We start from the raw sequence: 25,147 nt of genomic DNA on the forward strand, positions 1-25,147 counted from the left end.
CCATTTGTTTGTAAAAACTGTGCGATTAGCAAAAGGAGTAACTCTTAAATGTGAAAGCAGAAAATTTACACCGTTGCATTTTAGTTTTTAAATTTGAAGCTAGAAGTTTCCTTTTAAGATTCCCACGCCTACACTGAAGATTTATTATTCCGTTGTACAGTGGGGATGGGTCATGTTATTGGCATGATTTGGAAAATATTTTATTCAACAGCATAGAGAATACAGAAAGTCACCAACAGACAGTACAACTGATAGTAATCCATTTATTAAGAGCAGACTAGCCTCGGAGGTTATTTACATTCTAAAAACTGCTTGCAAGAAAAAATAACTCAAGCGCTTTAATTTATTCTTAGACAGTAATAATCTGATCAGGTTCAAAACTAGATGCTTGGTGATCCTCTGTCTATAATTGTGTAAAAGTATTTAATGTGCATGGGCTAATCACCATACAATTATTCATTATCCATGTAGGAAAGTCTGAAGTCAAGAGGTGGCTTTAGATCTAAACCAGATGTTGAGGGAAAAGTTTGAAATGCAATAGATTTAGTACCTTAATAATTAAAAAAGAACAGGAATCAAAATGTTATAGAAAAAAATGTAACTAAATGTGAATGAGGTTTGGTATCTTAAGAAATTATTTCTGTAGAGAATGTCTCATGGTCAAACGACTGCATCAAGACTCATAGCTCCACCAGACTGCAGTTTCTGCAGCCTCCTGTGTCACTGTGCATCTTTATTATTTGGGTGAGGTCGAATTTACAGCATTAGAGGTAATACAAATTGAAATATGGAAATGTCACTCAGTAGGTAGGCCCAATTAAATCAAAAATACCAACACAAACACTTGCTGAGTAAATTGAATTTATGATAATAATGGTGCATCAGACAATTAGGGAAAAATATTAAATTATAGAAATAATTGAAAACCCTTCTTTACAAAAACATTGAAACTTTATCAAAAACAGCTGTGTACAGTCATACTAAAAGAAGATTTCAAAACAATTCAATACATGAAATACTTTGGGACTTTTGATAAATTAAGGAGAATGGAGGGGACTTTTATTGGATTTGATATTTTATTGTTATGGTGACAGTGAAAAGTAACTTCAAATTGCACCATCTACACTTTCTTAGGAGATTAAAGCAGGCAATGCTCCCCATTCCTATTCTAACAACTTTCTCCAGGAGTACCATCAAGAGTGTCCTGTCTGGCTGTACCATTCTGTGGTGCGGAAGCTACAAGACATTCGACCTCAAGACCCTTCAGTAGATAGTAAAAACTGCCAAGAGAATCACCGGGGTCTCCCTCACCTGTTTATGATACTTACTGGGAGCATTGTAAATGAAGGACCCAAAGCATTGTTGAGAACCATTACCACCCATCCCACAATCTCTTTGATCTACTACTGTCAGGGAAGTGGGTACAGGAGCACCAGGACTAGGAATGCCAAACTGGGTACAGCTTCTTCCTTGCAGACCGAGAGACTAATGACTACCCAGCCAACATCAAGGTCTCATCTTTAGGAAAGCAAGCCATTTACCTGTGCTATGCACTACATGCATTTTTCACACTATATTTTATTAACTTAATTTATGGTAATACTTTGTTTTGTGTGTTGTGAGAGATACATGTTTTGGGAGTGCACCATTGTTTCATTTGAAAAACATTTACAGAATAGACACCAACATTTATAGTCTTGTCACTCTTTGTTTTCTGAAGTTGCAGATCTTCCACCTCTTCTTCAAGCTTAACCTTTATCGCGGTCAAATCCTTTAGCTCCTGCTCTCGCCGGCTCAGTGCTCTTTGCAACTTCTGAACCTCCAATGCTTTTCCATTACGATCAGCCTGAACCTCAGCAAGCTCACTTTCTTTCTCAGTAAGGAGACTTTGATATTCTTCAGCTCCCTGAAGATTAAAAAAAAAGTCCAAATGTGAAATTTGGCAAATTGGTTTATTACTGTCACGTGTACCAAAGTACAGTGAAAAACTTGTCTTGCACATCATTCATACAGATCATTTTATTAACATGAAACAAGAGCATAATTAGGCCATTCAGCCCATCAAGTCTACTCTGCCATTCAATCATAGCTGATTATTATCCCTGAACCTCATTCTCCTACCTTCATCCTGTAACAACAATGCACTGAATTAATACAAGGTAAAACAATAAGAAAATGCAAAATAAAGAGTGACACATTAGCACAGCAGCTAGCGTAATGCTTTACATGCCAGCCTTAAAATTGGGGACAATTCTCTCTTTTTAAGGAACTTGTGTGTTCTCCCCACGACAGTGAAGTTTCCCCCTGGTTCTCCGGTTTCCTCCCACATTCCAAAGTGCACAGTTAGGGCTAGCTGGAGCCAGAAGAACGGTGACACAAACCTAGCTCTTTTAATTTGACATTAAATAGGCATTTCACTGCAAGTTTAAATGAGTAAGTGACAAAATTAATCCCTAAATTCAGTTACAGAAAAGAGGTGCAAACCATAACAAGATTAGATTTTATAAAACCGTTCAATAGTCTTAGAGTGCATACAAGAAGTATTCACAACCCCCTTGAAAGTTTTCATGTTTTATTGTTTTACACCATTGAAGCACAGTAGATTTAATTTGGCTTTTTTTGGCATTGATCAACAGAAAAAGACACTTTCATGTCAAAGTGAAAACAGATCTCTATAAAGTGATCCAACTTAATTACAAATATAAAACAATAACTGATTTCACAAGAATTCACCCCCTTCAAGTCAGTATTTAGTAGGTGCACCTTTGGTAGCAATTACAGCCTCCAATCTGTGTGGATAGGTCCCTACCAGTATTGCACATCTGGACACTGCAATTTTTTTCCCCCATTCTTCATTACAAAACTGCTCGAGCTCTGTCAGATTGTATGGGGATTGTAAATGAACAACCATTTTCAAGTCCAGCCACAAATTCTCAATTAGATCAAGGTCTGGATTCTGACTTGACCACTCCAGCACATTAACTTTGCTATTTTCAAGTTATTCCTGTGTAGCTTTGGCTTTGTGCTTGGGGTCATTGTCTTGCTGGAAACAAATCCTCTCCCAAATCACAGTGCTCTTGTAGGCTGCATCAGGTTTTCCTCCAGGATGTCCCTGTATTTTGCTGCATTTACTTTACCCTCTACCTGCACAAATCTTCCAGGGCCTGTTCCAATGAAACATCCCCACAGCATGATGCAGCCACCAGCATGCTTCTTGGTGGGGACGGTGTTTTTGATGATGCGCAGAGTTTGGCTTATGCTAAACACAGCGTTTAGTCTAATGGCCAAAAAGCTCATTTTTGGTTTAAATCGGATCATAGAACCTTCTTCCAGCTGACTTCAGAATCTCCCACGTGCCTTCTGGCAAACCAGTTGAGATTTCATGTGAGCTTATTTTCCCCCAAACAGTGGCTTTCTCTTTGCACTTTCCCATAAAACTGACTGGTGAAGCACCCAGGCAACAGTTGTTAAATGCACAGTCCCTCCCATCTCAGCCACTGAAACTTGTAACTTCTCCAGGGTTGTCATAGGTCTTTTGGTAGCCTCCATCACTAGTTCCCTTCTTGCACGGTCACTCAGTTTTTAAGGACAGCCTGCTCCAGGCAGATTTACAGCTGTGTCATATTTTTGCCATTTCTTGATGATTGGCTTAACTGTACTCCAATGGATATTCAGTGTCTTGGAAATTTTCTTGTATCCATTTTCTAACTTGCGCTTTTCAATAACCTTTTTGCAGAGTTGCTTGGAGTGTTCTTTTATCTTCATGGTGTAGCTTTTCCCAGGATACTGACTCACCAGCAGTTGGATCTTCCAGACACAGTCAATTGAAGCACATTGACTGCACATAGATCTCCAAAAATATATCTCCATTTAACTAATCATGTAACTTCTAAAACCAATTGGCTGCACCAGTGATGATTTGGTGTGTCATTTTAAAGAGGGGTGAATACTTATGCAAACACTGACTTTGTGGTTTATATTTGTAATTAATTTAGATCACTTTGTAGAGATTTGTTTTCACTTTGACACAAAGAGGCCTTTTTCTGTTGATCTGTGTCAAAAAGGATAAATGAAATCCACCGTGATTCAATGTTGTACAATAATAAAACATAAACACTTCTGGGGGTCTGGGCGGGTGAACACATTTTATAGGCACCATATAACTAAAAAGGGACTCCAACAGAATTATGCAGCTTTGGATCATACCTGAAATTTCTGCAGCTGAGCTTTATGTAATGAATCCCTCGCTTTAACCAGGGCATTATCTCGCTCTTCAATCTCATGATAAAGCTCCTTGATCTGATTTCAAACAGGAAATTAATTACATGTCCAAAATGAACTGCTTGTGTAAAACTTTCAAAGACTTTTGAACAAGGCAGAAAATTTTCAGCTTGAGAGACACAGACCTCATTATCCTTAGTCTTCAGAGCCAAAGTCAGTCCTTGAATGGTTTTATCACGTTTCAGACTGTTCTGCTTCTCAGCAGCCAGCTCATTCATCTTCTCATTAGCCTGTCCTTGAAGAGCCTACACACAAAAAAAAATTCACATATATTAATCTGATGAAAACTAGTTTATGATCCACCAGCTTTCCTTGGAAATCAAATTGTTTCAGAATCAGGTTTATTATCACCAGCACGTGACATGAAATTTGTTAAGTTAGCTGCAGCAAGTTAATCCAGCAGAGAGAGAAAAAATAATAAATAAAATAAAACATAATAATAAACAAACAAGTAAATCAATTATGTATATTGAATAGATTTAAAAGAATGTGCAAAAACAAAAAATATCTGTATATTAAAAAAGTGAGGTAGCGTCCAATGATTCAATGACCATTTAGGAATCAGATGGCAGGGGGAAGCAGCTGTTTCTGAATAGCTGAATGTGCCTTCAGGTTTCTGTACCTCCTACCTGATGGTAACAGTGAGAAAAGGGCATGTCCTGGATGCTGGAGGCCCTTAATAATGGACGCTGCCTTTCTCAGACACCACTCCCTAAAGATGTCCTGAGTACTTTGTAGGCTAGTGCCCAAGATGAAGCTGACTAGATTTATAACCCTCTGCAGCTTCTTTCGGTCCTGTGCGGTAGCCCCTCCATACCAGACAGTGATGCAGCCTGTCAGAATGCTCTCCAACGTACAACTATAGAAGTTTGTTGAGTGCCAGGTTGTTGCTGGAGCACCACCCCACTGGTTGGTATAACTCACTCCTGTACATCCTCTCGTCATTACCTGAGATTCTACCAACACTTTTCGATTGATTTCTAATTAATCAATAAATTCTTGGAAGGACCAAAAACACATTTAAAACCAAAGCATACTTACATGCTTCAGGAGAAAAAAAAAACAGGATTGGTACCTCATTTGCAGCATCTGCTTCCTTTAACTTCTCTTGTAAAGTACTGTTAGCAGTTTCAGCCATCTCAAGGTCGGCTTTCAGCTGTTTAGCCTCCATCTCCAACTGCCCCAGCTGCCTCTGTTTCTCTGCTAGGTTCTGCAACAGAAAGCAAAAAATGTCTCCCCGTTACCACATGGGTTTCCTCCGGGTGATCTGGTTCCTTCCCACATTCCAAAGATGTATAAGTTAGGGTTAGTAAGTTGTGGACATGCTATGTTGGTGCCAGAAGTGTAGCAACACTTGCAGGCTACCCCCAGCACGCCCTCAGACTGTGTTGGTCTTTGATGCAACTGATGCACTTGACTGGATTTTTTGATATACATGTGAAAAATAAAACTTCTTTAAAGTTCAAAGTTAATTGATTATCAAAGTATATAAGTCACCATATACCAACTTCAAATTAATTATACTGTGTTTATTTACAGTGTATACCGACAGGAAAATCAATAAAAACCTCAAAGACAACCAAAGTGCAATCATAAATACAAAGAAAAAACAAATTAATAATACTAATAAGCAGTAGCAATAAATATTGAGAACTCGAGTTGTAGAGTCCTTAAAAAAGTGAGCCCACAGGTTGTAGAATCAGTTCAGAGTTGAAGTAAGAAGTTATTCAGAATCAGATTTATTATCAACGGCATGTGTCGGGATATTTGTTAATAGCAGCAGCAGTTCAATGCATTGCATAATATAGAACAAAATATAAATAAGTAAATCAATTGCAATATAGGTATATTGAATAGATTAAAGATAGTGCAAAAACAGAATATACATTTTAAAAAGTGAGGTAGTGTTCAGGGGTTCAATTTCCATTTAGGAATAGGAGGCAGAGAGGAAGAAGCTGTTCCTTCAGGCTTCTTTCTACCTGATGGTAACAGTGAGAAAAGGACATGCCCTGGGTGCTGGAGGTTCCTAATAATGGATGCTGCCTTCCTGAGACACCACTCCTTGAAGATGTCCTGGGTACTTCGTAGGCTCGTAATCAAGATGAAATCCTCTGCAGCTTCTTTCAGTCTTGTGCAGTCCCCACCCATACCAGACTGTGATGCAGCCTGTCAGAATGCCCTCGATGGTACATCAATAGAAGTTTTGGAGTGCATTTGTTGACATAACAAATCTCTTCAAACTCCTAATGAAGTATAGTCACTTGACTTGTCTTCTTTATTACTGCACCAATCTGTTGGGACCAGGTGAGCTTGAAACTGCTCACTCTCTCCACCTCTAATCCCTCTGTGAGGATTGGTATGTGTTTCTCCGTCTTACCCTTCCTGAAGTCCACAATCAGCTTTATCGTCTTACTGACGTTGAGTGCCAGGTTGTTGCTGCAACACCACTCCACTAGTTGGCATATCTCACTCCTGTATGCCCTCTCCTCACCACCTGAGATTCTACCAACAATGATTATCATCAGCAAATTTATAGATGGTATTTGAGCTATGCCTAGCCACACAGTCATGGGTATAGAAAGAGTGAAGCAGTGGGCTAAGCACACACCTCTGAAGTGCAGTGTCGATCATCAGTGAGAAGATGCTATCACCAATCCGCACAGATTGTTAGGAAGTTGAGGATCCAACTGCAGATGGAGGTACAAAGGCAGAGGTTCTGTAGCTTCTCAATCAAGATTTTGGGAATGATGGTATTAAATGCTGAGCTATAGGCAATGAGCAGCATCCTGACATAGGTGCTTGTGCTGTCCAGTTGATCTAAAGCCATGTAAAGAGCCATTGAGATTGTATCTGACATCTGCTATCCCATTGCAGCGATAGGCAAATTGCAATGGGTTCAGGTCCTTGCTGAGGTAGGAGTTCAGTCTAGTTATGGCCAACCTCTCAAAGCAATTCATCACTGTAGATGTGAGTGCTACAAGGCGGATAGTCATTAAGGCATCTCACATTATTCTTCTTAGGCATGGGTATAATTGCTGCCTTTCTGAAGCAAGTGGAACTTCCGCACGTAGCGGTGAAGTTGAAAATGTCCTTGAATACTGCCGCCAGTTGATTGGCACAGGTTTTCAGAGCCTTACCACACTGGTTCAAGAACCTAATGGTTGAGGGGTAATAACTGTTCCTGAACCTGGTGGTGCCAGTCCTGAGGCTCCTGTACCTCCTGTCCAATGCAGCAGTGAGAAAAGAACATGAACTGAAAGGTGGGGTCCTTAATGATGGATGTTGCTTTCCTGTATTAGCAATCTTTGTAGATGCTCAATGGTGAGAAAAGCATTAGGTATATAGTATTTATTAGTCCACAATACATTCACCCGAATGGCCTGAGATGCTAGAAGACCGAGGAAGTAGCATGGTAGAGCAGCAAGTAATACACATTCATTATCCCTTAGCAGCATGTACATACAAAGCCAAGAGACAACAACCTTTTTAGGAGCTGCTTACAAGTTAAACTCAAAAATATTGACTAATTACAAGTTCAGTTTGGATAAACTTGGGTTGGTCTCCCTAGAGTAGAGGTAATGGGGAGACCCAAGAGGTTTATAAAATTATGAGAAGCATAGCTAGGGAGACAGTTGAAATCTTGCCGGAACTGCAAGTTAGCTGATGAAGGGTCTCGATCTGAAACACGACTGTTGACTTATTTCCAGAGATGCTGCCTGGCCTGCTGTGTTCACCAGCATTGTGTGTGATGCTGTTCAAGACATTTCTTTCCATCATACCTTGTCCTGTGGTTTCTCTGCGAGGTTCCTTGGAACAATCTGTGCAAGATGCTCATATTTATAGTCATTATGTGAACATGGTTTGAGGAGCCTTTTATGACAGATCTGTCTCAGTTTATGTATAACTAATAAACCATTAATCAAGATTCAAGTTTATGTATCACATGTACATTGAAACAGTGAAATGCGCTTTGTGTTAACCAACACACCTGAGGGCAGCCCACAACACATTCAATGTCAATGTAACACGTCAACGATGCTTGGCAGAAAAACAGAATACCAGCAACAAAACAACAACAGGAAAGCAAGCCCTGTTCCCCTCTCCCACCCATCCAGTCCTTTAACACCAGGAAAGCCCTCCAGCACACTGAGATTCTGGCCTAAAGACACCAGACTGATTCATGCAAAACAAAAGTTAAAAGGAAACTATCAAGAGGGAGTAAAACTAATCCATAATGGAAGTTGAAGTGAAATGGAGGTGGAGATGCAGTCACGAGAGGAGAGGGGAGAAATATTGGGGAGGGGAGGGTTGTCATCTCTTTGCAAGGATAAACAGTCATATAAAAAAAAACAGGCATATAAAAATGAGGAGCAACACATAAAATGCTGAAGGAACTCAAAGTCAGTCAGCATCTCTGGAGATGAATAAATGATCAACATTTCAGGCTGAAATCCTGCTCCAGGATTGGAAAGGAAGAGGGAAGATGCCAGAATAAGAGAGCAAGAGTATGCATGCGTGTGTAGTAAAAGAGAGCAAGAAAGTGATAGGTGAAACCAGGTGGGTGGGGGAGGGAGGAGGGAGGAGGGATGAAGTAAGAAGCTGAGTGATAGGTGGAAAAGGGCTGGAGAAGGAGGAATCTGATAGGAGAGGAGAGTGGCTCACAAGACCATAAGACAAAGGAACAGGATTAGGCCATTTGACCCATCAAGTCTGCTCCACCATTCAATCATGGCTGATCCATTTGTTCGCTCCTCAGCCCCACACCATGGCCTTCTCCCCATAATCTTTGATGCTGGGTCCAATCAAAAACCTATCAAGCTCTGTCTTAAATACACCTAAAGACCTGGCCTCCACAGCTGCCCATGGTAATAATTCCACAAATTCACAAACCTCTGGCTAAAGAAATTTCTCCACTTCTCTGTTTTAATTGGACACCTCTCTATCCTGAGGCTGTGCCCTCTTGTCCTAGACTTCCCCAACATGGGAAACATCCTTTCCATGTCTACTCTGTCTAGGCCTTTCAACATTCAAAAGCCTTCAATGAGATTCCGCCCCCCCCCCCCCAAATCCTTCTAAATTCCAGCATGGACAGACCCAGAGACATCAAATGTTCCTCATATGACAACCCTTTCATTGGCGAAAGGGAAGGAAGACGGGAACCAGAGGAGGTGATAGACAGTGACAAAAAATGATCAGAAGATAGAGAAATTGATATTCGTTCCACCAAGTTGGAATGAAAATGAAAACAAGAAATGAGGCAGCAGAGGCTTCAAAGAACATGCAAAAACAATGACACTGCAAATTGGTGGATGATGCAATCAGAAACAGATACAGCCCATTGTTCTTCAAGCAGGAAAACTGAGGGTCAAGCTAAGAAACAGAACCCAAAAGGGTGACAACAGAATAGCTAATGATCATGTCAACTGACATGGTAAATCAGGAAATGGTCTGGAAATACTGAAATAACATTGCTGAGGTGGACATCCATGCTTTCTCCATTTACCTCCACAACTCAATGACACACTGTAGGTTAACTGATGACTGTAAGATACCCCTCTGTAGGTTAATGGCAAAAAGAATCAAAGGAAGTTGGTGTCTGAAGACACAGCCTTAACACTTTAGAAACAGGTTCTTTCCTATTGCCAGATTTCTAAATGGACAATGAACCCATTTTTCACTATTTTTGCTCCTCTTTGTACTACTTATTTAAATATTTTATCATAATTTATAGTTTATTGCATATTACAATGTACCACTGCTGCAAAACTACGCACTGCATGACATTCCAGTGATATTAAACCCAATTCTGATTCTAAATACATGAAAGAACAAGTTACAGGGCTACAAGGAAAAATGAAGAGACACTGATTGAATAATATTTTATGTTCCCATTTGAAGGATATTTGCCCACCTAGTTTATAATTGTTCATTCAGCGCCCACAAGCCTCCATAAAATTTCCCTGTAAACTATACTCCCATGTACACACCAGCCACACACTTGCATCATTTGCAGTGGCCAATTAACCCACCAGCTCCACTATGAACAGTTGCAAGCCCAACTGTGAAGGAAGGAGGGTTGGAAATATATCCTTTCATGGACGAACCCGAGCCCGGCTGAAAAAGAAAGCGGGTTGGGCATGATCTCTGCTATGGATAGGAGAAGGGTTGTGCATGGGGCTTGCAATCCAATCCCAAAAAAGCACACAGCTACCAAAAAACTCAGGAGCTCCAGAGACCTCATCCTTGGGAGAGGAAGGATCTTCACCTGGAAGAATAGATGGGCTGCACCTGGACGTGAAAGATTGGACAGGATAGAGGACTGTGGGAAGCTGCTGTCAGCAGCCTATGCCCCAGAAGGTTTGATGGTCTTTAGAAGAATTAACCCACAAACCTGCATGTTTTTCTGACATAGGAAGAAAATGAAGCATCCGAGGGAAACCTAGGTGTGACAGGGAGAGCATGAAAACTCCACACAGATAGCACTAGAAGTCAGGATGACAGAGGACCTTACTAGTTCCATTATGGGAACCAATGTGAACCTAGGGACACCACAGTAACGTAGCTGTTAGCACGATACTATTACAGCTCAAAGCATTCTGGAGTTTGGACTTCAATTCCTGGACAGTCTGTAAGGAGTTTGTACGTCCTTCCCATGACTGCATGGCTTTCCTCCTACCAGTACAAAGATGTACTGGTTAGTAGGTTAAATAGCTTATTACAAACTATCCTGTAATTAGGCTAGGGGCTAAATCAGGAGGTTGCTGGGCGGTGATTCAAAGGGCCAGAAATGCTTGTTCTGCGCTGTATCTCCAACTAAAAATAAATAACTAAAAACCCAATGAGCTGAGTAGCTCACTTCTATGTCATTGGTAACTGCTCAACAGGCCAGGTAGCCGACCCCAGCTCCTATTTCTTAGTTCACATTTGAGTTACAAACAATTTTGTTAATTTTAGTTCAAATGCACACAATACTCAGTTTATCTACCTCAGATTTGAAAGGAGAGTCATGTTCCAGCTCATTCCACAGTTCCTGGTCAGATGTTGTACTGTCAGGGTTAAAGCCTCCTTGAACATCTGCTGCAACGTTGTATCTCTCTGTCAGTGTCCATGTGGAAAGTGGCACAAGCCTAGGTATCCTGCTCTTGGGGAAAAATGTCACTGGTCTGTACTGAACATGCTTAATTTTCCAAATTGCATTTGCAATCGACTGCCACATTGAGGGGGAATTTTCAGTCGATGTGGAGTTCAGCTGAAAATTTTCTGATTCTCTGATGTTCCAATCAAGCTTGGTGGGATTTAATACCGGCATGCTCTCAGTTTCCAGATTGCTGGTACAAAGACGACCAGACAGCTTCCCCACAGAGGCCGGGCTTCTCGGCACCAAATCAAAGCACAAACTCTGTGAATGGCTTTGTGAACCCTCATTTCCTCTCAAGTTTCCTTGCATGGCCCGTACAGGAGTAGAACACACCAAGTCACAGAATACGTTAGCTATTCTAACAGACTCAGAACAGAGGCACCATCTCTTCTTGTGCCCTTCAGTAAAGGAACGCCAGCAGTTTGAGCAGCCCAGGATTTTCTTGCTACTCTTCTTTGGCATCCAAAATTCAGACAAAATGGATTCATCTTCAAGGAGCAGGCCATACTGTACAGAGGGCTGATCAGAACTTTCAAGAGGAAGGCCTACTTCTGTATGACAGGAACTTTTAAAAATTTCACTGTGCCTAAAGTACAAGTGCACAATACATTGAATTAATTGGTCTTTTTCTGCTGCTAACATCTGTAGCCTCTCACTGGAAACAGTTTTAACACGAGCAATAACAATATCATATTTGATCACCCTCTCCAACATGAAGGCACATTTACTACACACGAACTCTCCTTGGCCGTCACGTCTAATGTTACAACCCAACACATACGACAGAACAATTTGTAATCTTCTCTTGGTACAGGTGTTGAAAATCCAGCGACGCTGGTTTCCTTGCAGTTTGCTGCAACACACTCGACAAAGGCCTTTCATTCTCATTCAGCTCCAACCTTCTTCCAAAAAAAACCTGCTCAGCACCAGACGAATCACTGAAGTACCCGACCAATGGCCTAAAGCTCCTCAGTCACGTTCACCTCCCCCCCCCCACCCGATTCCTTGTCCTCATGAATTTCAAAGGTAAAGCTGCGCCAGAGTTGCTATGGTGATTTCTAAGGGATGAGGCAGCACTAATTTCTCCACAAGCTTTACAAATACAAACGACTGTCCGTCAATCCTTAAAACGTCACCTCTTTTACTGATTACCGTTCTGAGAAATAGTCCCTCATTTCAATAATAATACAGACATGAAAAGACAAAGATTCCAGAAGCACGATGGCCGTTGTGACTGCTGTTCTTTCGCTTCTCATTTAATCTTGCCAAATTTTCTTTATCGACTGTAGAGACACTACATATATACCACAAGAACTCCAATCAGCTCACGCTCTTTTACACGATCACCAGAATGGGCCATTTCCTGAAGTACTGCTACCACTGCTATGATCCATCACAGATTACAGATCAAATTCATTTCAGCCTTCCCGTAGACAAATCTGCTCTCTCTTCACTCAGTGCACCATGACAAAATATTTCAGGAAGTACATGGGGCAGCAGCAACTTCAAATTTTTTTGCTAGGGGAACTTTCAAAATGATGTCTTCTGTGAAACTAGGCCTCCTTCCTATTTCACACGTCAAGTGCTTGTGCACTTAATTTCAAGAAACTATCAATTTCCTGTTCGTAACCGCTTCAGCAAGCGCCTCCTAACTCACGTGACAGTCAAGGCTACATAGAATAGTTCAAAAAGTTTGCAAAATCAGAATCAGACTTTAATCGCCAAGTACCTGTACACATACAAGGAATTTACTTCCCGCAGATGTTGTCTCTCTGCTCATAACAATAATAATGATAAATATAAATGAAAATATAGATTATACATACAAGTAGTGCAATCCAAGTAATAGTTAGCCGACAGTTAACCAGCAGTTAACTGTTCAGCAAAGTGACCGCAGTAGGGAAAAAACTTCTCCAGTGCCTATTAGTCTTAGTCTGGAGGGATCTGAAGTGCCTACCAGACGGAAGCAGTTCAAACAGTCCGTGCGCAGGATGGAAGGAGTCCTTTATGATGTTCCCCGCCCTCTTCTTCAACCTGGAAGAGTACAGGTGCACAATAGAGGGCAGGGAGGCTCCAATGATGCGCTCGGCAGTCCTCACTGTGCGCTGTAGTCTGGTTCTATCCTGCTTGGTGGCGGCTCCAAACCACACAGTGATGGAGGTGCACAGGACAGACTCAATGACTGCAGTATAAAACTGCAGCAGCAATTCCTGAGGCAGACCATATTTCCTCAAGAGTCGCAGGAAGTACATCCGCTGCTGGGCCTTCTTCAGGATGGAGCTGATGTTCTGCTCCCACTTCAGATCCTGAGAGATGGTAGTTCCCAGGAACCTGAAGTTCTCCATGGTGGACACAGGGCTGCCGAGGACTGTGAGGGGGGACATAACGGGGGGGATGTCTCCTGAAATCCACTATCATCTCCTTTGTCTTGAGCGTGTTCAGCTCCAGATTGTTCCGACTGCACCAGAGCGCCAGTTAGTCCACCTGCTGTCGATATGCAGACTCATCACTGTTCTGGATGAGTCCGATGACGGTGGTGTCGTCTGCAAACTTCAAAAGCTTCACATAGGGGTTGGAGGAGGTGCAGTCATTGGTGTAGAGGGAGAACAGCAGTGGAGAGAGAACACACCCCTGGGGGGTGCCGGTGTTGGTGATTCGAGTATCCGAGGTGACCTGTCCCATCCTTACCTGCTGACTTCTGTTGGTCAGGAAGCTGTAAATCCAATCGCAATTTAAATAAAACAAGCTAAAATACAGGGAGACACTCATGTAGCAACTGGTAATTTTCAGCAGAATCCAAACAACTATTAATATACAACTTCAAATGCCCCTGAATCCAGGTGACTGCCACTTATTGTTCAGAAATGTCAGCTTTCCAGTCTACACTAAATTGGTTTGCGAACTCTCTCTCTGTAATCTTCAAGAGTTCAACATTAGAGGCAGCAGTATGAGATAAAGCTCACAGCCTGCCAGATTGTGAACTTTAACTCCAGCCATTTCATCTCAGATATTAAACCGACTGTCTTTGCACAGAGGCATCAGACGAGCAGACCCATGCCTTTACAAGGGCCCTCCTCCAATACTAGCTTCACTGGAAGTCACCCACACAAGCAGCTTTCAGTGTGCCATGAGCAAACCATTTTGGAAAAATCTTTCAGAACAATAATGCACAAAGCCTTGTATTTTAGAAACATCTTTCAGTACTCCGTGACTGATATTTGCTTGGTACAGTCTTGCATTAAACAGCACAAGTACACAGACACTAAACAAATGTGGTCAAACTGACCCCCTAAGTTACAGGTAGGTAGCCTAGGTTTTCATTGGATAACCATAATCTAAAGTAATTCGGTACCAATCTTATATAAGAAAAAAGTGATCCAAAGCAGATGCATAAATCAGTAATGCTTTGGTTATATATTTTTAAGGCATTTAAGTTAATCACCTGACACAGCATTTGAGATACATTTTCACTTTCCAAATTTACAAATGTGGATTTTGAAACCAGAAATATATAACTCAAATGCTATGTCAGGTGATTAACATAAAAGACTTAAAAATATATATGCCCAAAGGCCTAGACAAAATGTTTGTGTCCTAGTACCAAAAGGTTGAATGTTTTCAGTTTCAGAAACCGGAGTTGCATAGCACATGGGATGGATGAGAACAATTGTTAATTGGCTGGTGGGGTTTACACCCAGCTCATCTAGAGCCAGCTTTATCATCACCAACATACTGTGGGTCAGCAACGATACAGAGAGCGTTCATGGGTTCATTGTCATCCAGAAATCTGATGGCAGAGGGGAAGAAGCTGTTCCTGAAAAGTTGGGTGTATCTCCAGACTCCTGTACCTCCACTCTGACGGCAGCAATGAGAACAGATGGTGGAGGTCCTTAACAATAGATGCTGCCTTTGAAGATACATGTCGTCCCCCCCCCCCCCCCCACAAAGGTAGAGCGTTCCTATGAAACCTTTCTTAAGCTGAAATGGTGTAAAGTGAAGAACCATTAATTTATATGGGAAGATTTTTCGCAAAAGCGAAAATCCTCTTTGTAATGTGAAAACAGGTTACCATTGTAGGTCTTTTGTAAAAATGAAGTGGCATAAAGCGAAAATTCGTAAAGCAGGGGAACACCCACATCCTCGAAGCAAGGGAGTCTAGTGCCCAACAAGGGAGCTGGGTGAGTTTGCAACTTCCTGCAGCTTTTTCTGATCCTGTGCAGTGGCTCCTCCATCCCAGACGGTGATGCAACTGGTTAGAATGCTCTCCACAATACATTAATACATTGTGTTTTTTAAAAAAAAAACAGTCCAATAGTTTTGTGACTATTACCATAATGACTTTTGATTTGTGAACCATGAATACCAACATCTTCAAACTCTCACCAAGTAAACTACCCTGCTTTTTTACTTTTTCTCCCCACATTTTTTTTATTATATTTCATAACCTCTTCCATTGACTTAGAATATAGCAGAGGAAAACTCTTTAGCCAACCATCTTTGCCAATCATGATGCTAATTTATGCTGTGCATCTGCCTGCATGTGGTCTACATAGTTCCCAATTTCCTGCTAATTCCTTGGCACTCTAGGTCTGTCTAAATACATCTCAAGACATTGCTATTATGTTCATGTACCAGGCAACCACCACTCACTACACAAATCGCTAACTCCCCTGCCTTAGAGCTGTGCCCTTTATTATTTGACATTTCCACCCATTTAATTTAAATCTCCTTTGTCCCAATAACTTGGCCAGTTAGTTTTTTTTAAATTGCTAACTTCTTTGAGCTTTTTGTTCAGTCGAGACCACCATTCTTATCATTTGCCACTTTTCTGTAGACAGTATATTTGCATACGGTAAATATCTGTGATACTCTCTCAGGGCTCATTCTCTTGATTTCTCAGTGAGCTTCAAGTAACCCACTTTCCTTTTCCCATCAGTGTCTTTGCTCTCCTTTGCTAATATTTTTCCTATCCTCAATTTATTTATCATTTGGCAACTTCATAAAACCTCCCCTGTTTCAACTCTATCAATGCCATCTGGTTTTGCTGGGTTTTTAAACATTCCAGGCAATCTAATCCTACTTTTGATTTTCAAAGTCATGACACACCCTCTACCTCCTTTATCCCTCCCCTTACCACAACTACCCTACTTTACTATGACTCTTTCAAAACAAATATCCTGGATTATTTAACTCACATCTTCTGTCGATTTGTTAAAATAATCAGATATTGGCCATCTGTTACATGAATTCGACTTGCAGTCTGTGCCAGGGTGACACAATGGCTCAGCTAGTAGAGCTGCTCTATTAGATTATCAGATACCTGGGTTCAATAGGGAGCTCCAGTGCTATCTGTGTGAAGTTTACATGTTCTCCCTATGATTATGTGTCTCCTCCTACATTGCAAAGATGTGCTGGTTAATAGAGTAATTAACCAACATACATTTCTCCTAGAGTGTAGGCAAGTGGCAAAATCTGAGTGGAATTAATGAGAATATATAGAGAATTTTTTAAATTAGTATAAAGTGGGTGGTTGAAGGTCAGTATGGACTTGAAGAGCCTGTTCCTATACTGCACAATTCATTGAATACACTTAGATTTTGTAACAAGAAGTTCTAATTTTTTCCTTTTACCATGTTCTGACTGAAAAACATTTGTGTATGCTGTCTGTTCTTGATACACTCACTAAAGCGATGGTTACCATTTTGCTACCTGCACCAAATGTCTTGTCCACAAACCCCTCTCCTGCCACAGACATTACACTCACTGGCTCCTGAATGCTGTGCCAAAACATGCTGTACTGTAGCATATTGCCAGGTCCCACAAGTTCCAGCTGGCTAACTTCAATTTCCCAGTTGCAACCAATTACCCAATTAACAGAGGCCCACTTATTGAGAATCACTGAAGCAATAAAAGTTGATTCCAGCACTTTGTGCATGCACTCTTCTATGCAACAGAATATCCCATTACTCCTTCGCAGTGCTCACATCTGTTAATAATCCAGCTTGGTGAGTGATGGCCTCAGGCACTAAACAAACAACATTGAATAAAAGCAAGCATTCTAATTTGTCTGGTACAAGACAATGTCAAGCCTAACTGCAATATACTCAGATCCAGTGACTAAACACAGCAACTTAATATCAAGTGGACCAAATGCAAAATAGAGTAGATGCTGGAAAAGAGAAAATTCTGGAAATGCTTGGATAGAGTTTATTCATCACTGACCTAGGGATAAACTGACCATTACTCGGCAATGGATTGGCCCAAATATTTGATTGACTGATTAGCTTTGTCACATAGTTAGTGCCAACGACCAACACAGTCTGAGGATGTGTTGGGAGCAGCCTGCCCTGCACATGGACAGTTTGTCCCACTCTCTTTAGGGAGAAGGCTATGCAGCATCCATACCAGGACCGCCAGACTCAAAAAGTTACTTTCCTCAAGAAGCAAGACTTATCAACACCTCCAACTACTGACCCACCCCTCCACACCCCCAACCAGCACTACTTTATCATTTCCTGTCAGTCACCTTAATAGCATACAATTTATATTAGCTATCTTATGCATTCATATTAAATGTTTTTATTGTTGTGTTCCTTATTTTACTGTAGTTTTCTTGTGCTGCATTGGATCCAGAATAACAATTTTTCATTCTCCTTTGCATTTGCATATTGGAAATTAATCTTGAATCTTGAAGAAGCGCTGCCATGATTCAGGCACCAGTATAGCATACCCTAGCCAGTTCGGCTTTGAAACGTAGGAGGAAACCAGAGTACCCGGAGAAAATACACATGGCTATGAAACGTCTAAACACTTTTCAGGCAGTGATGGGAATTGAACCCTAATCTTACAGCTGCCTGCTGTAAAACGTTATGCTGGGCACTACACTACCATTGCCACCCTGACCTAAGGTGCTGCAGGAGGACTGAGGAAGTGGCAAGATAGAGTCATAAGTAGTACAGATTCGTTATCCCATCACAGCATGCACACAGACATACGACATCAACCTTTTAATGCACAGGGGCTGTTTGGATAATATTAGGTTGATTTCCCTTGAGCACTGGAGGCTGAGGTGTTTTCTAAAATTGAGAGGCAAAGATAAGCAGACATTCAGAATCCTTTTCCTAGGTTACAAATGTCAAACATTAGAGGGCATGTTTTAACATTAGAGGAAGGAAGTGTAAAGGTGACATGGGGGGGGCAAGGGATTATTTAAAAAAATAGGAGGTAGGTAGGAGAGATTTTTCTTCTAATTTTATTTGCAGTTTGTGTCTTTTGCACATTGGTTGTTTGTCCATCCTGTTAGATGTGGTCTTTCATTGATTATTGTTTTTTTTGTATTTACTGTGATTGCCAGAAGGAAAATGATTGTATATGGCGACATAAATATACTTTTGATAATAAATTTATTTTTAATCTATCAGTGGACAGTTTGGTGGCGTTTATAAGAGGTTTTCTGATAGAGACACAAATATGAAGGGAATGGAGGGATATGGATGACACCCAGGGGGACATTCTCATACTGGCATCAAGATCAGCACACGTTGTGCGCCAAATGGCCTGTCCAGTGCTGTACTGTCCTATGCTGCACGATTTCTCTCCACTGATGCTTTATGACCTCTGAGTTAAATGTCAAATCCCATATCAGACAATAGCACTTCACCAGATTTACACTTGAAGGGAAAAAAGACAGATTTTGAGCAGGATCTCAGAAATAAATCTCTTCTTTCGAAGAAATAAATATCATCAGTTGAAGACAAAAGAATTTAATCATAAAACCTGCCAAATTTACAGGAAAGCATCAATAACCTGCACGATCTCCATTTCAAATATAGATTAAAAATAGATTTTTTGCATCAATTATAATGCAGGAAAGGAAAATTACCTGCATTTCCTTCTCAAAGCGATTTCTCTCATTTCCAAGTTCACGTCGGAGGGCCTGTTTGAGAAAGGAAGTTGAAGGTATTAAAAGCAATAAAATGATCTAACATTTCAGTTACAACTTTTATGTACCTTTATTACATTTAACTAGTGCTCCAAATAAAAGGCAGTTATTTGCCAGAATATTGCCACTATTCATAACAGAAGTCTTACTAACTTACTGATCGATTATTTCTGAAGTTTATAAGCATTTATTCACACAACTCCCTTTATTTGCAGGACAAATTATATACCTATATTGAAAGAAAGTAAAAGACTGGAATCCAATAAAAGTTACTTCCAAATCATAAAAATGTTTATTCCTTTTAAATCAGTACTTTCTTCTATGAAAGAAAAGAAAGGAAATTCTTAAAAATGCTCCATGTCACAGAACAATTAGCAACTCATATAATGCTTCATCAGCAACTAGGAGCAAAATACAAATTGGAGTTTAGCCAACTTAAGAGCATTGCATTCAGTTCTGGTCACCTCATTATAGGAAGGATGTGGAAGCTTTAGAGGGTACAGAATTCACCAGAATGCTGTTGAGATTAGACAACATGTTTTATTATGAGGATAGGCTGAGCGAGCAAAGGGAGGATGAGAGATAACTTGTTAGAGATGTATATGATAAGAAGCATAGACTGAGCAGCCAAATATCCCCCCAATGGTGGAAATAGCTAATATGAGAGGGCATAATTTTAATGTATTTGGAGGAAAGTATGGGGGGAGGGGGAAGAGGAGAATATCAGTTTTTAAAAAAAATATATATAGCATGGCAGGTGTATGGAACACCCTGCTGGGGTAATGGTAGATCAAGATAAATTAGGGGGCATTTAAGAAAAGCAGATGCATGACAGAAAAAGGAGGGTGATATGGGAGGGAAGGGCTAGGTCGATCTTAGAGTAGTTTAAAAAGTTGGCACATTGTGGGCTGAAAGTCCAGTACTGTACTCTTTGAATGTAGAATATGGAACCTAAAACCAAAAAGTTCCCCAAATGCAGTGTCAAGAGTGTTCAGACTTTATTGAATAAGGAACTTGCGAGGTTACGATAATGGTGAGGAGACTAAATAAATATTCAAAAACAGACATAGTACAAATTCTGTATGTTGCAGATGATGAAGACCATTGGGAACCTACAGCTCAAGTAACTTCCAGATACTGCATTGTGTCTGAGTGGGGGGGGGGGGGGGTGTGAGGTTGGGAGGGAAGAGAAAGTTTCTGAATACTTCCTTTCCGAAGATAGTTATCGGTCTTTCATTGACAACCACAGACTTCACAAGTCAATTTGGAAATCTGGACAGAAAAATTATAATGAACACAAGACATATCCAGGGAACCAAATGTCAGAGGCTCATACATTTGTCCACAGGTACAAAGTATACGCAGCTTATGATAAACTCATCACAGTGCTGTGATAAAGGTGGCCCAATTCCAGTTAGGAGAGGGAAAAGGAATGCAACGGTAATGGAGAACAATATAGTTAGAGTGGTGGTTACTGTTCTCTGCAATCCTGAGCCACTTTGCCTGCCTGATGCCAGAGTTAAGGACATCTCCTTGGAACTAGAGTAAGAGGAGAAACGTCCAATTGTCATGGTTAATGTAGGAACCAACAACATACAGACTTGGGTGGTGGTTCTGCCAGAGGAATACAAGCAGCAATGGCCCAAATTAAACAAAACAATGCCTCTCTGAATACGGAGCAAGTTACGTGTAATTGGCAAGGAGGGATGATATCAGGGGAAATTCAGAAATTTAAATAGAAATTGGCAAAGCAATGATGCAGGGATATTAAAATAGGTAAATCCTATCGGAGTCTGTCAGAAAGGCCGCAAGGTCTGTTCCTATACTGTACTGGTTTATTGAGGTCAGAAAGACAATACAAAGATGAATATACAACTCCAACTCTCAATTAAAGTTATGCAGAGCATGGTGTCAAAGGAAATTGTAAAGGTAAATGTAACAAGGATAATGAAATAATCATGACAAACTTTAATCTATGTAAACCATCTAACACTACTCAGAATTCATGCACAAGGGATGTTTTAATTTATCAGTGTGCAAGTAACTATTGAACGAAGAAACAATTTTAGATCTAGTATTACATAATGAGAAAAGATTAATTGGTGATCTGGTAGAACTTTTAGTTTTCAAAAACTGGTATACAATTCTGGTCACTAAACAAGGGCGTGGCAGCATTAGCTAGAATACAGGAGAGGTTGAAGTGGATATTGTCTAGAATGAAAGGCTTCAGTTACAAAGATAACATAGGCTGCGTCTGTACTCACTGGAGATTAGTCACCTGAGCGGTGTCCTTGCAGTTCAGAAAATTATAAATGACATTGATAGAGTAAATAGTTAATGTCTTTTTCCATCCCCCTCCCCCAGGGTAGGAGAATCTCAAACTAGAGAGAATAGGTTTAAAATCACAGAGGAGAAATTTAAAGATCCAAGGGGAAAGCTATGGAACAATCTGCAAAGTATGTTAATGAGATATTTGTGCCTCTTGCAGGAACTTCTGTTGGATGGTTCTTCACTATAGTGAGATTAACACACTTCTCATATACAGTAACTCCTCAGGTGCAATTACTCAAGTCACCCATGATGTTCCCCTAAGGAATTGGGTATTGGCGGGTCTTCAGTATCACCATGGGACATAATCTAGCATGTTAAAGTAGGTTCCTTTAATGGAGAATGCCTGTGAGTAACTTTACCATGGGGAAGCTGGTGCACAGGTAGACATCAGACAGTCCTTGACAGACTGGAATTAGGGTCTAGTGGCATGCAGGACAACTGGGACCCTTCACTGTATCATCATCTTCTGCCAACTCTACTGTTGGGGTCTTCCTCCGGCACGCCCATAAAAAGGAATGAAATTCCTGTACGGCTTTTCAAGGACTTTCTTCCATTCTGTCGAACACTTTTCCATGGACAGAAAGCTTCCAGCAGGAGCAAGACTCCAGCAGCTTCCAAGAAACATCTTACAAGTTTATATGCCAACCCACTGGGAACTGTTACCTTAATAAATTCTGCAAATGCTGTAAATCCAGAGCAACACACACAAAATGCTGGAGGACATTTCATGCTGAGACACTGTTGAGGTTTCTCAGCCAGAAACATCAACTGTTTAATCATTTCCATAGATGGTACCTGACCTGCTGAGTTTCTCCAGCATTTTGTGCAGGGAGCTGCTATCTTGTGGTTTTCATTTTAATCATCAATAACTAACAACTGTGCAGGGTTTTGCCTGGATGATATGAGCTGGTTTCAAAAATCTACTGGCTTGTGTTGAAAGGCACAGAAGCAAATTTAAGTTTCTGGCAAGGCTCCCAGTTTCTAAATGAGCAATGTCAAGTCTGCTCATCTTACACTGCTAACTAAAAAATTCCGGCAGATCTGTATTAGATATCAGCAATGAAATTCATATCCTGAACTAAAAAAAACCTAAGAATTGTCCAGAAGGAATACATTTCCAGGAAAGCCAAGTAACCTCGAAGAAATGAGTTTATCAGGCAAGTCTCTCATTCAGCTAAGTACAGCAACAGTCTCCACACCAAAATATAGACCATAAAACATAAAGCAGATTTAGGCCATTTGGCCCATCAAGTATGCTCCACCATTCCATCATGATCAACTTACTTTCCCTCTCAACTCCATTCTCCTCCCTTCTTCCCGTTATCTTTGATGACCCAACTTGTGCAGCCAAGTACCTTTGACGCCCCAAACTAGTCAAGAAACTGTCAACCTCTGCTTTAAATAGTCTCAATGATTTGGCCTTCACAGCCGTTTGTGGCAAGGGATTCCACAGATTCACCACCTTCTGGCTAAAGAAATTCCACTCTATCTCTGTTCAAAATAGACTTCTGAATTCTCCAAGATGTAGAGTACATTAAGAAATCTACAAAGGATGCAATAATATTGCATTCTGCATTGTCAACCCTTTAACTTTAATATTCTAGTCCGAGAGGGTGTTTAATGGCTCTGGCCTGTATTCGCTAGAGTTTAAAAGAATGAGGGGAGGAGGGAATCTCATTGAAACCTATCATAGAACATTACAGCACAGAAACAAGCCTTCTGGCCCTTCTTGGCTGTGCCGAACCATTTTTCTGCCTAGTCCCACTGACCTGCACCTGGACCAAATCCCTCCATACACTTCTCATCCATGTACCTGTCCAAGTTTTTCTTAAATGTTAAAAGTGAGCCCACATTTACCACTTCATCTGACAGCTCATTCCACACTCACATCACTCTGTGTGAAGAAGCCCCCCCCCAATGTTCCCTTTAAACTTTTCCCCCTTCACCCTTAACCCATGTCCTCTAGTTTTTTTCCTCCCCTAGCCTCAGTGGAAAAAGCCTGCTTGCATTCACTCTATCTATACCCATCATAATTTTATATACCACTATCAAATCTCTCCTTATTCTTCTACGCTCCAGGGAATAAAGTCCTAACCTATTCAATCTTTCTCTGTAACTCAGTTTCTCAAGTCCCTTGTAAACCTTTTCTGCATTCTTTCAACTTTATTAATATCTTTCCTGTAATTCGGTGCCCAAAACTGCACACAATACTCCAAATTCGACCTCAGCAATGCCTTATACAACCTCACCATAACATTCCAACTATTATACTCAATACTTTGATTTATAAAGGCCAATGTACCAAAAGCTCTCCTTATGACCCTATCTACCTGTGACGCCACTTTTAGGGAATTTTGTATCTGTATTCCCAGATCCCTCTGTTCTACTGCACTTCTCAATGTCCTACCATTTACCTTCTATGTTCCACATTGGTTTGTCCTTCCAAAGTGCAATACCTCACACTTGTCTGCATTAAACTCCATCTGCCATTTTTCAGCCCATTTTTCCAGCTGGTCCAAATCTCTCTAAGCTTTGAAAACCTTCCTCACTGTCCATTATACCTCCAATCTTTGTATCATCAGCAAATTTGCTGATCCAATTTACCACATTATCATCCAGATCATTGATATAGATGACAAATAACAATGGACCCAGCATTGATCCCTGTGGCACACCACTAGTCACAGGCCTCCACTCAGAGAAGCAATCCTCCACTACCACTCTCTGACATCTCCTATTGAGCCAATGAATGCTCCAATTTACTACCTCACCATGTATACCTAGCGAGTGAACCTTCCTAACTAACCTTGTTAAAGACCTTACTGAAGTCCATGTAGACAACATCCACTGCCTTCCCTTCATCCACTTTCCTGGTAACCTCCTTGAAAAACTCTAACAGATTTGTCAAACATGACCTACCATGCACAAAGCTGTGTTGACTCTCCCTAATAAGTCCCTGTCAATCTAAATACTTGTAGATCCTATTTCTTAGTACTCCTTCCAATAATTTACCTACTCCTTCATAATAATTTACTGACATCAAACTTACTGGCCTATAATTTCCCTGATTACTTTTAGAGCCTTTTTTTTTTTAAAACAACACAACAACATGAGCTATCCTCCAATCCTCCAGCACCTCACCTGGAGATACTGACATTTCAAATTTATCTGCCAGGGCCCCTGCAATTTCAACACTAGTCTCCTTCAAGGTCCGAGGGAATACCCTGTCAGGTCCTGGGGATTTATCTACTCTGATTTGCCTCAAGATAGCACCTCCTCCTCTTCAATCTGTACAGGTTCCATGACCTCATTACTTGTTTGCCTTATTTCCATTGACTCCATGCCAGTTTCCTTAGTAAACACAGACACAAAAAAAACCATTTAAGATCTCCCCTATTTCTTTTGGTTCCACACACAGCTGATCACACTGATCTTCAAGAGGACCAATTTTATCC

The 25,147-nt window shown here is 40.7% G+C and overlaps 1 protein-coding gene across 7 annotated transcripts in view; it reads right to left on the reverse strand.

The window, feature by feature from the left end:
* cdk5rap2 (CDK5 regulatory subunit associated protein 2) overlaps positions 1 to 25,147 on the reverse strand; it is a 159,572-nt gene that overhangs the window by 93,321 nt on the left and 41,104 nt on the right. For 5 of the 7 annotated variants that reach the window (XM_059993981.1, XM_059993978.1, XM_059993980.1 and 2 more), the window contains exons 1-5: positions 11,267 to 12,340; positions 5,357 to 5,491; positions 4,407 to 4,526; positions 4,207 to 4,299; positions 1,688 to 1,906 (exon numbers count right to left, since the gene is read on the reverse strand). In XM_059993981.1, coding sequence (XP_059849964.1) covers positions 1,688 to 1,906; positions 4,207 to 4,299; positions 4,407 to 4,526; positions 5,357 to 5,491; positions 11,267 to 12,307 — 1,608 coding nt within the window. In that variant the 5' untranslated portion in view covers positions 12,308 to 12,340. Of the gene's footprint in view, positions 1 to 1,687; positions 1,907 to 4,206; positions 4,300 to 4,406; positions 4,527 to 5,356; positions 5,492 to 11,266; positions 12,341 to 19,301; positions 19,356 to 25,147 lie in introns of those variants that run through there. The other 2 variants (XM_059993982.1, XM_059993977.1) reach the window with 2 other exon arrangements.

Source organism: Hypanus sabinus, chromosome 18 (assembly GCF_030144855.1).
Source record: "Hypanus sabinus isolate sHypSab1 chromosome 18, sHypSab1.hap1, whole genome shotgun sequence".
In the NCBI taxonomy this organism is placed as follows: domain Eukaryota; kingdom Metazoa; phylum Chordata; class Chondrichthyes; order Myliobatiformes; family Dasyatidae; genus Hypanus; species Hypanus sabinus.